The sequence below is a fragment of the Ranitomeya imitator genome, chromosome 2 (assembly GCF_032444005.1).
Source record: "Ranitomeya imitator isolate aRanImi1 chromosome 2, aRanImi1.pri, whole genome shotgun sequence".
Taxonomy (NCBI): domain Eukaryota; kingdom Metazoa; phylum Chordata; class Amphibia; order Anura; family Dendrobatidae; genus Ranitomeya; species Ranitomeya imitator.
The window spans coordinates 242,510,399-242,528,882 of record NC_091283.1 but is presented as its reverse complement, the minus strand read 5'-3'; the positions used below and the strand labels follow the sequence as shown (position 1 = coordinate 242,528,882).

The 18,484-nt window shown below is 45.5% G+C and overlaps 1 protein-coding gene across 1 annotated transcript in view; it reads right to left on the bottom strand.

Annotated features, from left to right (window-relative positions):
• LOC138662866 (zinc finger protein 605-like) overlaps positions 1-3,546 on the bottom strand; it is a 99,475-nt gene extending 95,929 nt beyond the window's left edge. Inside the window, exon 1 of the mRNA XM_069748850.1 lies at positions 3,503-3,546. Coding sequence (XP_069604951.1) covers positions 3,503-3,529 — 27 coding nt within the window. The 5' untranslated portion in view covers positions 3,530-3,546. The remainder of the gene's footprint in view (positions 1-3,502) is intronic.
• Positions 3,547-18,484: the final 14,938 nt, after the last annotated feature.

Here is an 18,484-nt window from a genome sequence, read left to right as displayed (position 1 = left end):
ACGTGACGCCCGCAGACCATTCCATCAAAGTCTGCATTTCAAAAGTCACTACTTCCCTTCTGAGCCCCGAAGTGTGCCCAAACAGTGGTTTACCCCCACACATGGGGTATCACCGTACTCAGGAGAAACTGGACAACAAATATTGGGGTGAAATTTCTCCTGTTACCCTTGGGAAAATTAAAAAATTCTGGGCTAAATAATTATTTTTGAGGAAAGAAAACGTATTTATTATTTTCACGGCTCTGCATTATAAACTTCTGTGAAGCACTTGGGGGTTCAAAGTGCTCACCACACATCTAGATAAGTTCCTTTCGGGGTCTAGTTTCCAAAATGGGGTCACTTGTTGGGGCTTTCTACTGTTTAGCCACATCAGGGGTTCTGCAAATGCAACGTGACACCCACAGAGCATTCCATCAAAGTCTGCATTTCAAAACGTCACTACTTCACTTCCGAGCCCCGGCATGTGCCCAAACAGTGGTTTACCCCCACATATGGGGTATCAGCGTACTCAGGAGAAACTGGACAACAACTTTTGGGGTCAAATTTCTCCTGTTACCCTTGGGAAAATAAAAAATTGCAGGCTAAAAGATCATTTTTGAGAAAATAATTTTTATTTTTTATTTTCATGGCTCTGCGTTATAAACTTCTGTGAAGCACTTGGGGGTTCGAAGTCCTCACCACACATCTAGATTAGTTCCTTTGGGGGTCTAGTTTCAAAAATGGGGTCATTTGTGGGGGATCTCCGATGTTTAGGCACACAGGGGCTCTCCAAACGTGACATGGTGTCCGCTAATGATTGGAGCTAATTTTCCATTTAAAAAGCCAAATGGCGTGCCTTCCCTTCCGAGCCCTGCCGTGCACCCAAACAGTGGTTTACCCCCACACATGGGGTATCAGCGTACTCAGGACAAACTGGACAAGAACATTTGGGGTCCAATTTCTCCTATTACCCTTGGAAAATAGGAAATTCCAGGCTAAAAAATCATTTTTGAGGAAAGAAAAATTATTTTTCATTTTCATGGCTCTGCATTATAAACTTCTGTAAAGCACCTGGGGGTTTAAAGTGCTCAATATGCATCTAGATAAGTTCCTTGGGGGGTCTAGTTTCTAAAATGGGGTCACTTGTGGGGGAGCTCCAATGTTTAGGCACACAGGGGCTCTCCAAACGCGACATGGTGTCCGCTAACAATTGGAGCTAATTTTCCATTCAAAAAGTCAAATGGCGCACCTTCCCTTCCGAGCCCTGCCGTGTGCCCAAACAGTGGTTTACCCCCACATATGAGGTATCGGCGTACTCGGGAGAAATTGCCCAACAAATTTTATGATCCATTTTATCCTATTGCCCATGTGAAAATGAAAAAATTGAGGCAAAAAGAATTTTTTTGTGAAAAAAAAAGTACTTATTCATTTTTACAGATCAATTTGTGAAGCACCTGAGGGTTTAAAGTGCTCACTAGGCATCTAGATAAGTTCCTTGGGGGGTCTAGTTTCCAAAATGGGGTCACTTGTGGGGGAGCGCCAAAGTTTAGGCACACAGGGGCTCTCCAAACGCGACATGGTGTCCGCTAACGATGAAGATAATTTTTCATTCAAAAAGTCAAATGGCGCTCCTTCCCTTCCAAGCCCTGCCGTGCGCCCAAATAGTGGTTTACCCCCACATATGAGGTATCAGCGTACTCAGAACAAATTGGACAACAACTTTCGTGGTTCAGTTTCTCCTTTTACCATTGTGAAAATAAAAAAAATTGTTGCTAAAAGATAATTTTTGTGACTAAAAAGTTAAATGTTCATTTTTTCCTTCCATGTTGCTTCTGCTGCTGTGAAGTACCTGAAGGGTTAATAAACTTCTTGAATGTGGTTTTGAGTACCTTGAAAGGTGCATTTTTTAGAATGGTGTCACTTTTGGGTATTTTCAGCCATATAGACCCCTCAAACTGACTTCAAATGTGAGGTGGTCCCTAAAAAAAATGGTTTTGTAAATTTTGTTGTAAAAATGAGAAATCGCTGGTCAAATTTTAACCCTTATAACTTCCTAGCAAAAAAAATTAACTATTTTGTGTCACATAACTCTCTGGTTTAACAGAATAAAAATTCAAAATGTGAAAATTGCGAAATTTTCGAAATTTTCGCCAAATTTCCGTTTTTATCAAAAATAAACGCAGAATTTATTGACCTAAATTTACCACTAACATGAAGCCCAATATGTCACGAAAAAACAATCTCAGAACCGCTACGATCTGAATTGCAAAAAACGGCAAGGTCTTTAAGGTCAAATAGGCTGGGTCATGAAGGGGTTAAGTCGGCTTTTGTTCTTGTGTTTCTATGTGCATGTGTGTGGGGTTATGGCTGTACTATGAGAACATTATACTGTGTGTGGGGGGATGGCGGTATGGTGGTACTATGATAACATTATACTGTGTGTGGTGGGATGGCGGTATGGTGGTACTATGAGAACATTATACTGTGTGGGGGTATGGCGGTTCTATGAGAAGATTATACTGTGTGGGGGGGTATGGCGGTACTATAGGAACATTATACTGTGTGTGGGGTTATGGCTGTACTATGAGAACATTATACTGTGTGTGGGGGGATGGCGGTATGGTGGTACTATGAGAACATTATACTGTGTGTGGTGGGATGGCGGTATGGTGGTACTATGAGAACATTATACTGTGTAGGGGTATGACGGTACTATGAGAAGATTATAATGTGTGGGGGTATGGAGGTACTGTAGGAACATTATACTGTGTGTGGGGGTATGGCGGTCCTATGAGAACATTATACTGTGTGTGGGGGTATGGCGGTACTATGAGAACATTATACTGTGTGTGGGGGTATGGTGGTACTGTAGGAACATTATACTGTGTGGGGGATGGCGGTAGTGTGAAAATACCTTTTTTTACGAGAGATGCCAGTACTGTGGAAACATTATACTGTGTGAGCGCCATCATATATATTACATAAGGCGTGTAAAAAGGAGAGTCATAAAAAGACTCCTCAGGGCTGTGCTGCATTTGTACAGACTGCTATCTGCCGTCCAGACGGGACCATGTGACATCAATGGGAAGAGGGAGAGTTTCCGGAGGGAAGAGTCTAGAGGGTGCACCTGGTCAGGAGACCTTGATGACGCAGTTACTGATATTATAAAGGCCGGAGCCCCAAAGGCAGAACAGATTTGGCGCCAACAAAGGAAAGGGGTGCGGGGAAGAATCTGAGGTACCAGCTCATGGTAAAGTGCCCGAGGCAGCTGGGTGTGGGGCAGAACCTGCTTACAGGGCATAATGGGGGCATTACACTGTGTGGGCCAAGAAAGGGGCCCTGTACTAGGAGAACAATCAGCTCCCTCACTTCCTGTCCTCCATAGTTGGCTCATATGTATCTATCACAGGAAACAGAACAACAACGTTATGATTCTTATAAAGTGGCAACAACAACCCCAAAAGAGTCTTAGTGCAGAAGGGGTTAATGTCCCCGCGCTCAGTAATGGGGAATCTCCACATACCTCCACCTGCAGAGCCGCACTCCACATATATGGCTGCTCTGTGCGCACAGGACCTGTGATGAGGTCACAGGAGGGAGGAGTCAGGGGTCACGTGATCCGCAGTGCAGACGCTACATGGAGACTTCTCCTCAGTAATGCGGTAGCCATGTTGGTTGTGGCATTACAGTGATTGGCTGGCCACACAGCATCATCAGGTCTATAAGAGACCTGGCCTTGCCCTGCTCGTCGTATTCAGCTCTGGAATCAGACAGTGTAGGGAGAGCTTCTGCCGAGATAAGGTCAGATGTGGGGGGTTTTCAGTTAGTGAGGGTCTACATCATAGAATCCACAAATCCAGCTAAACCAACAGTCCTTCTAAGGACTAATTCCGGAGTATATAGATTGCAGTGCTAGGTAGGCAGGGGAGTGTATGTGGCTCCATGCATATCAGTACAAGGCCTGCAGGCGCTGTATGTGGGTATATAGATATCATCGGGTCCATTCCATTACTGTCTGCTGCTGCCTATTACATATATACAGAGCCCCAGGTGTCAGTGGCCAGGAATAATTTTTTTTTTGCATCTTAATCCTGATTATTTTAATCCAGAGCCCCTTTTTTCTCCATTTTTCTGTTGACACTGCAGACTACAGCCAGATCCTTTTCATAGTTCAGCGTAAAAATCCGGCTATTTTACACGGGTTTGCCCGTCCCAGCGATCACATCTGAGTGCGCAGAAAATTCTGCCATTTTTTGTGGTATTGTAAAAAAATGTAGCAGTGTCTTATACAATTTCTTGACACCATTTTGCTGCCCAAAAATATTTAGCAACAGAGCAGATATTGTAAACAGTTTTGTACTCCATACGGATCACATATCATTGCGCTCATGATTGTGCCATTTCAGGGCTCCATAGAATTTTTATTTTTGTGCCATTGCAACTTATTGACACAGTTTTCCTGGCCGAAAAATAAAATACAGGCCACATATTTTACAGTGTGGCATCTCCATGACATGCCTCATCTATCTGTGGCTACAAATTGTGGCATTTGTAGTGAACGTGGAAAATATTGTATTCCATTTAAAATGGGCAAGGCATGTGGCAAGGGATGGGGAAGTGGACATGATGGTGATGGTGCATGCAGAGGTCGAGGCCGTATACAAGCTGAATGTGGCCACAAAAAAACACCCACATCTGCTGGCTCGACCTTCCTGTCCCAATTACTAGGGGACCGCAGCAGGACAGCAGGATTGAAGCCAGAGCAGCGTGAAAAGATTGTTGGTTCGATGGTGGATAATAGAAAATAGCAAAAGATGGGAACTGAAAACATAGCATTTAATAAGACTATTAAAGTGGCTTGAGACAACAACAAAAAGCAAACCTATACTGGATTTAGGAAAAGCTAACCAGATAGGAAGCTGATTATAAAGGCACCTTCACACTGATCAACTTTCCAACGATCACGACCAACGATACGACCTGGCCGTGGTCGTTGGAAAGTCCTTGTGTGGTCGCTGGAGAGCTGTCACACAGACAGCTCTCCAGCGACCAACGATGCCGAAGTCCCCGGGTAACCAGGGTAAACATCGGGTTACTAAGCACAGGGCCGCGCTTAGTAACCCGATGTTTACCCTGGTTACCATTGTAAATGTAAAAAAAAAAAACACTACATATTCACATTCCGCCGTCAGCTTCCCTGCACTGACTGTGTCAGCGCCGGCCGTAAAGCAGAGCACAGCGGTGACGTCACCGCTGTGCTTTACAGCCGGCGCTCACAGTCAGTGCGGGAAGCTGACGGCGAGGGACGTGACAGACACCGGAATGTGAGTATGTAGTGTTTTTTCTTTTACATTTACAATGGTAACCAGGGTAAATATCCGGTTACTAAGCGCGGCCCTGCACTTAGTAACCTGATATTTACCCTGGTTACCTGTGAACACATCACTGGATCGGTGTCACACACGCCGATCCAGCGATGACAGCGGGTGATTTAGCGACGAAATAAAGTTCTGGCCTTCTAGCTCCGACCAGCGATGTCACAGCGGGATCCAGATCGCTGCTGCGTGTCAAACACAACGAGATCGCTATCCAGGACGCTGCAACGTCACGGATTGCTGTCGTTCTCGTTCAAAAGTTGCTGAGTGTGAAGGTGCCTTTAGTCTAGAGACCACTAGATAATATAGGCAGACTTCCCTGCTCCCTTAACTTGAAACAGTCACTAAACTGAAAAACATTTATAATCAAGCAGAGGAAACAAACAAGGTACATAGATCCAAAAGAATAATACCACCTCTGCCAGTAATATGGAAAAGGAAGGAGGAGTAGAAAAGCCGGTGCCATCTGTGTTTATTTCTGCAGGTGGCATCGTTTCATACGGGCGACTTTATCAGCAGTTATTAGCTCATCGTGCGATTACTAAGCCTGTAGTATTTTTACAGGTTGTTACAACTTGTGCGTTATCTTCACAATAAATATGGGAAACTTTCCTGTGCTGAGATTTCCCCAGACTGACGAAGTATGACCTGCTGCAATAACTTCCATTCACTCTGCCCAGATTCATGTTCAAAAGCCTTGACCCATATGTGACTGCAGCCTTAAAATGCCCATTTGACCTCATGGTTGTCCAGTGCTGAGAACATTTCTTTAACCCCTTAGTGAGCCAATTTGGTACTTAATGACCGAGCCAATTTTTGCAATTCTGACCACTGTCACTTTATGAGGTTATAACTCTGGAACGCTTCAACGGATCCCGCTGATTCTGAGATTGTTTTTTCGTGACATATTGTACTTCATGTTAGTGGTAACATTTCTTCGATATTACTTGCGATTATTTATGAAAAAAACGGAAATATGGCGAAAATTTTTAAAATTTTGCAATTTTCAAACTTTGTATTTTTATGCCCTTAAATCAGAGAGATATGTCACGAAAAATAGTTAATAAATAACATTTCCCACATGTCTACTTTACATCAGCACAATTTTGGAAACAAAATTTTTTTTTGTTAGGGAGTTATAAGGGTTAAAAGTTGACCAGCAATTTCTCATTTTTACAACACCATTTTTTTTTAGGGACCACATCACATTTGAAGTCATTTTGAGGGGTCTATATGATAGAAAATACCCAAGTGTGACACCATTCTAAAAACTACACCCCTCAAGGTTCTCAAAACCACATTCAAGAAGTTTATTAACCCTTTACGTGCTTCACAGGAACTGAAACAATGTGGAAGGAAAAAATGAACATTTAACTTTTTTTTGCAAACATCTTAATTCAGAACCATTTTTTTTATTTTCACAAGTGTAAAAACAGAAATGTAACCATAAATTTTGTTATGCATTTTCTCCTGAATACGCCAATACCCCATATGTGGGGGTAAACCACTTTTTGGGCGCACCGCAGAACTTAGAAGTGAAGGAGCGCCGTTTGACTTTTTCAATGCAGAATTGGCTGGAATTGAGATCGGACGCCATGTCACGTTTAGAGAGCCCCTGATGTGCCTAAACAGTGGAAACCCCCCACAAGTGACACCATTTTGGAAACTAGACCCCTTAAGGAACTTATCTAGATGTGTGGTGAGCACTTTGAACCCCCAAGTGCTTCACAGAAGTTTATAACGTAGAGCCGTGAAAATAAAAAATCGCTTTTGTTTACACAAAAATGATCTTTTCGCCCACAAATTCTTATTTTCACAAGGGTAACAGGAGAAATTAGACCACAAAAGTTGTTGTGCGATTTCTCCTGAATACGTCGATACCCCATATGTGAGGGTAAACCACTGTTTGGGCGCACCGCAGAGCTTGGAAGTGAAGGAGCGCCGTTTTACTTTTTCAATGTAGAATTGGCTGGAATTGAGATTGGACGCCATGTCGCGTTTGGAGAGCCTCTGATGTGCCTAAACAGTGGAAACCCCCCACAAGTGACCACATTTTGGAAACTAGACCCCTTAAGGAACATATCTAGATGTGTGGTGAGCACTTTGAACCCCCATGTGCTTCACAGAAGTTTATAATGTAGAGCCGTGAAAAAACAAATCGCATTTTTTCTACAAAAATGATCTATTTGCCCACAAATTTTTATTTTTACAAGGGTAACAGGAGAAATTAGACCACAAAAGTTGTTGTGCAATTTCTCCTGAGTACGCTGATACCCAATATGTGGGGGTAAACCACTGTTAGGGCGCACCACAGAGCTTGGAAGAGAAGGAGTGCCGTTTTACTTTTTCAATGTAGAATTGGCTGGAATTGAGATCGGACGCCATGTCGCGTTTGGAGAGCCCCTGATGTGCCTAAACAGTGGAAACCCCCCACAACTGACACCATTTTGGAAACTAGACCCCTTAAGGAACTTATCTAGATGTGTGGCGAGCACTTTGAACCTCCATGTGCTTCACAGAAGTTTATAACGTAGAGCCGTGAAAATAAAAAATATTTTTTTTTCCACAAAAAAGATTTTTTAGCCCCCAAGTTTTTATTTTCACAAGGGTAACAAGAGAAATTGGACCCCAAAAGTTGTTGTCCAATTTGTCCTGAATATGCTGGTACCCCATATGTGGGGGTAAACCACTGTTTGGGCGCACGGCAGAGCTCGGAAGGGAAGGAGCGCCTTTTTGGAATGCAGACTTTGATAGAATGGTCTGTGGGCATTATGTTGCGATTGCAGAGCCCCTGATGTACCTAAACTGTAGTAACCCCCCACAAGTGACCCCATTTTGGAAACTAGACCCCCCAAGGAACTTATCTAGATGTGTGGTGATAACTTTGAATGCCCAAGTGCTTCACAGAAGTTTAGAATGCAGAGTCGTGAAAATAAAAAATATTTTTTTTTCCACAAAAAAGATATTGTAGGCCCCAAGTTTTTATTTTCACAAGGGTAACAAGAGAAATTGGACCCCAGAAGTTGTTGTTCAATTTATCCCGAGTACGCTGATGCCCCATATGTGGGGGTAACCCACTGTTTGGGCGCACGGCAGAGCTCAGAAGGGAGGGAGCACCATTTGACTTTTTGAGCGCAAAATTGGCTGTCGTGTTTGGAGACCCCCTGATGTACCTAAACAGTGGAAACCCCCCAATTCTAGCTCCAACCCTAACCCCAACACACACCTAACCCTAATCCCAACCTGATCCATAATCCTAATCACTAACCCTAACGATAATCACAACCCTTACCCCAAAACAACCCTAATGTCAACCATAACCATAACCCTAATCAAAACCCTAAATCCAACACACCCCTAATCCTAATCTCAACCCTAACCTCAAACCTAACCCTAATCCCAATACACCCCTAATCACAACCCTAACCCTAATCACAACCCTAACCTTAACCCTAATGCCAAACCTAACCCTAATCCCAAGCGTAACCCTAATGCCAACCCTAACCCTAATACTAACCCTAATCCAAACCCTAACCTTAATCCCAGCTCTAACCCTAACTTTAGCCCCAACCCTAGCCCTAACTTTAGCCCCAACCCTAACCCTAGCCCTAAGGCTACTTTCACACTTGCGTCGTTTGGCATGCCGTCGCAATCCATCGTTTTGGACAAGAAACGGATCCTGCAAATGTGCCCGCAGGATGCGTTTTTTGCCCATAGACTTGTATTGCCGACGGATCGTGATGGATGGCCACACGTCGCGTCCGTCGTGCACTGGATCAGTTGTGTTTTGGCGGACCGTCGGCACAAAAAAACGTTCAATGAAACTTTTTGTACGTCGCATCCGCCATTTCTGACCGCACATGCGTGGCTGTAACTCCGCCCCCTCCTCCCCAGGACATAGATTGGGCAGCGGATGCGTTGAAAAACTACATCCGCTGCCCACGTTGTGCACAATTTTCACAACGTGCGTCGGTATGTCGGGCCGACGCATTGCGACGGCCCCGTACCGACGTAAGTGTGAAAGAAGCCTAACCCTAAATTTAGCCCCAACCCTAACCCTAAATTTAGCCCCAACCCTAGCCCTAACCCTTCCCCTAACCTAACCCTACCCCTAACCTAACCCTACCCCTAACCTACCCCTAACCCTACCCCTAACCCTACCCCTAACCTAACCCTACCCCTAACCCTACCCCTAACCCTACCCCTAACCCTAACCCTAATTTTAGCCCCAACTGCTGTTCTCCTGCCGGCCGGCAGATGGAGACAGATGGCGGGCGCACTGGGCATGCGTCCGCCATGTTCTTCTGCCGGCGGCCAGGAGGAGCAGCAAGAGGATCCAGGGACACAGGTGAGTATTGTAGGGTCCCCGAATCCCCCTATTTCTCTGTCCTCTGATGTGCAATCACATCAGAGGACAGAGAATTACACTTGGAGTTTTTTTTTTTTTTTTTTGCGGTCGCCGGTAAACAGTTAATTACCGGCGATCGCAAAACAGGGGTCGGTAAAACCGACCCCGATCATGCTCTTTGGGGTCTCGGCTACCCCCGGCAGCCGAGACCCCAAAGATTCTCCCGGTGCCGGCCGGCGGGCGCACTGCGCATGCGCCCGCCATTTTGAAGATGGCGGCGTCCACTGGGAGACACGAGGAGCATTGGGGGAGCTAGGTGAGTATTGGGGGGCCACCTGGGACCCCTTTTCTCTGTCCTCCGATGTGCGATCACATCGGAGGACAGAGAAATTAAAAAGAGATCGCTTTTTTTTTTTTTGCGATCGCCGGTAAACGGTTAATTACCGGCGATCGCAAATGCGGGGTGGGTTAAAAACCCCCCGAATCATGTTCTCTGGGGTCTCGGCTACCCTCGGCAGCCGAGACCCCGGAGAAAATCGGCCTCTGGGGGGCGCTATTGACTTTTTCCACAGCGCCGTTAATTAACGGCGCTGTGGTTTAAGTACCCTTAGCGGCCGCCGTTAAAAGGCGTATCGGCGGTCGCTAAGGGGTTAAGCATGGATGTTTTCAAAATAACCAACAGGAAAAACAAAATATTAAACAAATAAAAAAATAAACTTCCCTTCGGTCACACAGTGAATAGTTTGCAGGCTGCTCTGGAGGTCTGCGCCAGCTTCAGAAGTGATATTCGTGTCATCCAGATATTAACAGGTCAACTGAAGCCTGTGATTGGCTGCCACAGCCCGCTGACTAGAGGAAGATGCTAACCAAGAAGAATCCAATGTGCTCTTCTAGTCATCCATGCCTAAAAAATGTCAGCAAACAACCCCTCTAAAGCGACCTACACTCCCCCCATGTTAACTGTAATGATACATTTCTAATATATTGTCACTGTACCGGAAGCCTCCGCTCTGCTGCTGCTCTTTACTTATTTACCATTGGTACATCATTTTCTTCTTGTCCACATTGGCCACTGTAGATTCATGGGGGGGAAGCTGTGCAAAGTCTGAACCTCGCCCTCCTGCCATTATCTGCCCTTGGATGGAGAAACCAACATGTTTATCGGCACTTTTGGGGCATGAAGACAATAGGGTACTGATGTCAGACATGGATGGAGCAGCAGGAGAGTAGAGGCCATTAGGTATAATGACTATGCATTAGAATTGTGTAGTTACATGTACTGTGGAGGAAGAGGAGTGTCACTTTAAAGGGACTCTGTCACCTGAATTTGGCGGGACTGGTTTTGGGTCATATGGGCGGAGTTTTTGGGTGTTTGATTCACCCTTTCCTTACCCGCTGGCTGCATGCTGGCTGCAATATTGGATTGAAGTTCATTGTCTGTCCTCCATAGTATACACCTGCGCAAAGCAATCTTGCCTTGTGCAGGCATGTACTACGGAGGACAGAGAATGAACTTCAATCCAATATTGCAGCCAGCGGGTAAGGAAAGGGTGAATCAAACACCCAAAAACTCCGCCCATATGACCCAAAATCAGTCCCGCCAAATTCAGGTGACAGGTTCCCTTTAAAGCAAGTCTGTCAGCACAAAATGAGTGTTGAAACCAATTACAGGTCCCCTTGACGTAGCAAACATTTAAAAGGAGTTTGTCACCCCAAAATACATTTTAAATGGGCTATACAGTGTTGTAGGGGACTTAGTAGCTATAAAACCCCTAATAGCACTGTGCCTGCTACTAGTAGAGTACCTGAAGGAATAACTTTATGTGCATATGATGGGGCTGCAGTGTACTCCTGGTGTAGCCAAGAATTCTCTGGGCTGTAAGGCCACCTCTTTGGCATATTAGGCGACTTCCATGCTTCTGACTGATCAGCACGCTTCCCAGACCAAGCACTGTCTAAATGTGACTGGCATGTGTGCATATGATGGGGCTGCAGTGTACCCCTGGTGTAGCCAGGAATTCTCTGGGCTGTAAGGCCACCTCTTTGGCATATTAGGCGACTTCCATGCTTCTGACTGATCAGCACACTTCCCAGAGCGAGCACTGTCTGAATGCGACTGGCATGTGTGCATATGATGGGGCTGCAGTGTACCCCTGGTGTAGCCAAGAATTCTCTGGGCTGTAAGGCCACCTCTTTGGCATATTAGGCGACTTCCATGCTTCTGACTGATGAGCACGCTTCCCAGAGCGAGCACTGTATGAATGCGACTGGCATGTGTGCATATGATGGGGCTACAGTGCACCCCTGGTGTAGCCAGGAATTCTCTGGGCCGTAAGGCCACATCTTTGGCATATTAAGCGACTTCCATGCTTCTGACTGATCAGCATGCTTCCCAGAGCGATCACTGTCTGAATGTGACTGGCATGTGTGCATATGATGGAGCTACAGTGTACCCCTGGTGTAGCCAAGAATTTTCTGGGCTGTAAGGCCACCTCTTTGGCATATTAGGCGGCTTCCATGCTTCTGACTGATCAGCACGCTTCCCAGAGCGAGCACTGTATGAACGTGACTGGCATGTGTGCATATGATGGGGCTGCAGTGTACCCCTGGTGTAGCCAGGAATTCTCTGGGCTGTAAGGCCACCTCTTTGGCATATTAGGCGGCTTCCATGCTTCTGACTGATCAGCACGCTTCCCAGAGCGAGCACTGTATGAACGTGACTGGCATGTGTGCATATGATGGGGCTGCAGTGTACCCCTGGTGTAGCCAGGAATTCTCTGGGCTGTAAGGCCACCTCTTTGGCATATTAGGCGACTTCCATGCTTCTGACTGATCAGCACACTTCCCAGAGCGAGCACTGTCTGAATGCGACTGGCATGTGTGCATATGATGGGGCTGCAGTGTACCCCTGGTGTAGCCAAGAATTCTCTGGGCTGTAAGGCCACCTCTTTGGCATATTAGGCGACTTCCATGCTTCTGACTGATCAGCACGCTTCCCAGAGCGAGCACTGTCTGAATGTGACTGGCATGTGTGCATATGATGGGGCTGCAGTGTACCCCTGGTGTAGCCAAGAATTCTCTGGGCTGTAAGGCCACCTCTTTGGCATATTAGGCGACTTCCATGCTTCTGACTGATCAGCACATTTCCCAGAGCGAGCACTGTCTGAATGCGACTGGCATGTGTGCATATGATGGGGCTGCAGTGTACCCCTGGTGTAGCCAAGAATTCTCTGGGCTGTAAGGCCACCTCTTTGGCATATTAGGCGACTTCCATGCTTCTGACTGATGAGCACGCTTCCCAGAGCGAGCACTGTATGAATGCGACTGGCATGTGTGCATATGATGGGGCTACAGTGCACCCCTGGTGTAGCCAGGAATTCTCTGGGCCGTAAGGCCACCTCTTTGGCATATTAAGCGACTTCCATGCTTCTGACTGATCAGCATGCTTCCCAGAGCGATCACTGTCTGAATGTGACTGGCATGTGTGCATATGATGGAGCTACAGTGTACCCCTGGTGTAGCCAAGAATTTTCTGGGCTGTAAGGCCACCTCTTTGGCATATTAGGCGACTTCCATGCTTCTGACTGATCAGCACGCTTCCCAGAGTGAGCACTGTCTGAATGCAACTGGCATGTGTGTATATGATGGGGCTACAGTGTACCCCTGGTGTAGCCAAGAATTCTCTGGGCCGTAGGCCACCTCTTTGGCATATTAGGCGGCTTCCATGCTTCTGACTGATCAGCACGCTTCCCAGAGCGAGCACTGTATGAACGTGACTGGCATTTGTGCATATGATGGGGCTACAGTGCACCCCTGTTGTCGCCAAGAATTCTCTGGGCTGTAAGGCCACCTCTTTGGCATATTAGGCGACTTACATGCTTCAGACTGATCAGCACGCTTCCAAGAGCGATCACTGTCTGAATGCTACTGGCATGTGTGCATATGTGCCTGTTGCCAGCTGTACCCGCACACAGTGGCCGGGCACGGTTTCCATCCTTTTTACACTACTACAGTGTGGTGAGCGGCTTCAGAGGAGAGAGAGTTTTGTCACTACCCTTCCCTACGGCCACTTTCACGCATGCATTAGTTAGGCCACAAATCCATTTTGGACATTAATTTCTTTTATCTTTTATCTATTTACATTATAGATAAACAGAATGTCAGAACACAAATGTGCATGAAGCCTTATTCTGCTACGTTTGTCTTACAGGGAACCTGTCATCTGATTTATGCTGAGCAAATTGTGGGCAACATGAATTAGAGTCAGGAATATATTGCTCTGAAATCCGCCATTATTTCAGAGAAAAGATACTTGAAAGATCCTGCCGGGGATCATAGCCGGAGACCAGACTAGTCCAGCGGTGATTGACACGTCTCCCCCATATACACGAGGTTTCCCTGACAGATTGTTAAAGCGTATTTCTCTTTTAAACACTCAATCGTGCAGCCAGGCTCTGATCCATGCTACCCACAATTTCCCATTTATACACTATGCTAAAGAGCAGTGTCAACGCACAGTTCGTGCTCCTTTAGAAGCACCTTTTAAATGCTGCTCGGCTAGATCGGTACACTGTAACCAATCAGTATACATTGCTTTCCGTGCCTGCTCTCTACTCTTGTGCTCAGACAAGGAAATTCTCATATAGAAACTATTGGAATATAGTGTACCAATCTCTTCTAAAGTAGCATGTCTGGAGGCTAATTCCATAAAAAATGGTTTAGTTACTCTTTAAGCTTTACTTAGAGGATAATTCAGTAAAACGTGTGCAGTCTGTAGAGAGCCAGAATGATGTAACCCTGGGAGAGAAAGGGGACAATGAGCCGCAGAATGGCCTTTTGTGCAATAAGTCGGTTTTGTATGAAATTATTCTGTAAGAGGTCACTGAAAAATGAAAACACTGCAAAAAAAGTGCAGCAAGATGTCAGCTGTCAATCAAACACAAACAATTAAACACTATTTCTTTAACACTTTGTTCCCTAAATTTTTTAAAAATACCAGAAAACCTCATTTATTTTAACACAGAGGCTCATATTTATTGTCCTAGATTCTTACAATTAATAATAATAATCTTTATTTATATAGTGCTGACATATTCCGCAGCGCTTTACATTATAGAGGGGACTTGTATATACAATAGACATTACAGCATAACAGAAATCTAAGAATTAAAGCACAATAAGCCGCCCCTGCTCGTGAGAGCTTACACTCTACAATGAGGTGCGGGAGATACAATGTACAGATGTGTGGTTACAATGATGTATTTACAATGATGGTCCAGCCATCTTCGGTGGGTGGGGGGTGGAGTGAATGGGCTACACACACACACAAACATAAAATGACTGATTAGTGAACATGATAGGCCGCTCTGAACAAATGTGTTTTGAGCGAGCGCCTAAAACTATGCAAATTGTGGATGGTCCTAATATCTTGGGGTAGAGCATTCCAGAGGATTGGTGCAGCACGGGAGAAGTCTTAGAGTCGGTAGTGGGAGGTAAGGATTAGTGCAGAGGTTAGTCGAAAGTCATTTGCAGAGCGCAGCGGTCGGCTAGGCCGATAGACAGAAATGAGGGAGGAGATGTATGGGGGGCCGCACTGTGGAGAGCTTTGTGGGTGAGAACAAGTACTTTCAATTATATCCTGTAGTGAATGGGCAGCCAGTGCAACGACTGGCGAAGAACGGACGCATCCGAGTAACGATTAGCCAGATGGACGACCCTGGCTGCTGCATTAAGGATGGACTGGAGAGGGGAAAGTCGAGTGAGGGGGAGGCCAATTAATAGAGCGTTGCAGTAGTCCAGGCGGGAGTGGATCAGGGCGACAGTGAGGGTTTTTGTTGTTACCATGGTGAGAAAAGGGCAGATTCTAGAGATGTTCTTTAGGTGTAAGCGGCACGAGCGGGCAAGAGATTGTAGTCAAACATAACACCCAGACAGCGCCCCTGCTGCCGGGGTGTTATTATGGTGCCATCCACGGAGAGGGAAATGTCAGGTTTAGGGAGGTTAGTAGATGGCGGGAGCAGAAGAAGTTCGGTTTTGGAGAGGTTGAGTTTCAGATAGAGAGCGGACATGATGTTGGAGACTGCAGACAGACAGTCACTGGCTTTCTGTAGTACAGCGGAGGCAAGGTCAGGGATGACATGTACAACCCCTGGCAAAAATTATGGAATCACCGGCCTTGCAGGATGTTCAATCAGTTGTTTAATTTTGAAGAAAAAAAAGCAGATCACAGAAATGGCACAAAACTAAAGTAATTTCAAACGGCAACTTTCTGGCTTTAAGAAACACTAAAAGAAATCACGAACAAAAAATTAGGTAGTCAGTAATGGTTACTTTTTTTAACCAAGCATAGGCGGAAAATTATGGAATCACTCAATTCTGAGGAACATCCTCCAAGGCCGGTGATTCCATAATTTTTGCCAGAGGTTGTATAGTTGTGTGTCATCAGCGTAAAGATGGTACTGAAAGCCAAATCTGCTGATGGTCTGTCCAATTGGGGCAGTGTAGAGGGAGAAGAAAAAGGGGCCAAGGACTGAGCCCTGAGGTACCCCGACAGTGAGAGGAAGAGGAGATGAAGTGGAGCCAGCGAACAGAACACTGAAGGAGCGGTCAGAAAGATAGGAGGAGAACCAGGAGAGAGCAGTGTCCTTAATGCCCAGTGACTGGAGCCTAGAGAGTAGGAGAGAGTGGTCAACAGTGTCGAAAGCTGCAGAGATGTCGAGAAGAATGAGCAGTGAGTGGTCACCGTTAGATTTTGCTGTCAGAAGGTAATTGGTCACCTTGATGAGTGCAGTTTCTACGTTACAGACGAGACAAATGGCAAGCTAGCAAGCCCAATATGGAACCTGGAAACACTCAGTCTAAAAGGAACAAGTGGCCTCTAGGATTGGTAACCAAACTCTTCCCAAGTCAAGATGGACAGGTCCGGAAGGTGGAGATCAAGATCCCCAAGCAAAACGGAAAAGTGTTTCCACTGGACACCAGATGGGGAGTGTCAAGCCTTTATACAAATGCATATAATCAGTTTACAATGCTTTGTATTATTGAAGTGTGGTGTATTGTGCTAACTTATCCAACAGTGTTCTCATTGTAGTTTACTTTCTGTTTCATTACTTACTGTGCAATTCAATCTTTAAGGCTCCTCAAGGCCTCCGTAGTTTCCCATCAGCCTGCATTAGTCTTGCCCCTTCTTCTCCAGAAGCCATTTTGGCCTCATGGATGCTGACATGCTGATTATGTCTCCCTGATTTTCAGCCCACATAGCACAGTCGGTGAGTTATTGTTTTCCCCTTGTTAGAGGTCGCCATGTTGTATTATATAGCTACTCTGTTCTATATATGTTTTATATCAAAGTAGCCTTTTGATATTACAGATGTTTACACTACCGCCATGTTGTGCACTTACACTGTGAATGTTTTGTACCATACATAATGCTGTGTATTTAGATATGTCGTATGCCTTGTACTGAGTACTTTCATTTTGTTCTTAGTTTTACACTGATCCCATCAATAAAAGTAGTAACGGACCCCCTGCGTCTACCTCAATGCATAGACAGGAGTTTAGCTGTCTGTCAAGTCGCTTTTCTTAAGCACAAAGTTGAGGGTGACAGAACAACTGGTGGGATAGTTTTATGGGTCGGGGCATTACCAAATATGTGTATTTTTATTGTTTAGATTTTTTTCATTCAAATATTTATTTAGAGATAGAATATATATTGATTTTTAATTATTATTTTAGAATAAAAAATATATATTTTTACAATTATTTAAAAAAAAAATTCTAACTTTTGCCTTTGTCCCATTATGGGATAATCATGTTTTGCAGGCTGATCACTTCTATAGCCGGCAGATAAAGCAGCATCCCCATGCCATAGACGCTGTCAGCGCTGCACTGACAGGGAGACGTCCTGACATGCACTGCGCATGATCACCACGTTTCCTACCTGTGGTGACCTGGATGTCGTCATGATGATATTGAGTCACCATGGTAACGATCTGGAGCCGCATAACACCGCGGGGTCTCCGACCCAAAGGCAGGGGGGCTGTCATCCCCTGTGCTAGCTTCCGGAATGCTGCGCTCGTGTTCGATTGCAGTATTTCAAGGGTTAAAGTGCCAGGAGCCGTTGTGACTGCTCCTGCCCCCTAACGCCGGGTGTCAGCGGTCAGAATCAGCTGACACCTGTGGCGATCGCACGCACACACGCACCCAGTGTGCATGGCCAATTGTGATGACGTAATATTACGTACCTGGGCAGATAGGCCCAGGTCACATGGACGGAATATTACGCCAGATGCCAGAAAAGGGTTAAAAAAATGGCTGAAGATATCCTGATTGTGTAGCACTATGTTGTAAACTGTGCGGTGGCTTGCCACATCATGTGCCCCGTTTATTAAAAATGTCTAAGAGAAAAAAATCTTTGTTGCCCATAGCAACCAACCACAGCACAGCTTTAATTGTTGTAACCAGCTGTAGTGAAATGAAAGCTGCGCTGTGACGAGTCTCTACCTGCTGGATAGGGTTCACTTAGTCATTTCCGCAGTGATGTCGTTGTAACGGACATGATGGCAATTTTCTAGTACAAGTTAGAAATCATCTGATAGAGATTCAGCAGTCGTAAGTTGCCGATAGGCTGTAATTCAAGCCATGGACCATAACGGGCCCAGGCCAGCCCCCTCTGGACAGGATGGGAAAGGTTGGAGGAGCTTGTATTAATCATTCTGATTGTAAACGAGCTATAGATATATATTATGACGGAAAAGCCAGGAGTAGTTACCAAGAGGGCTCG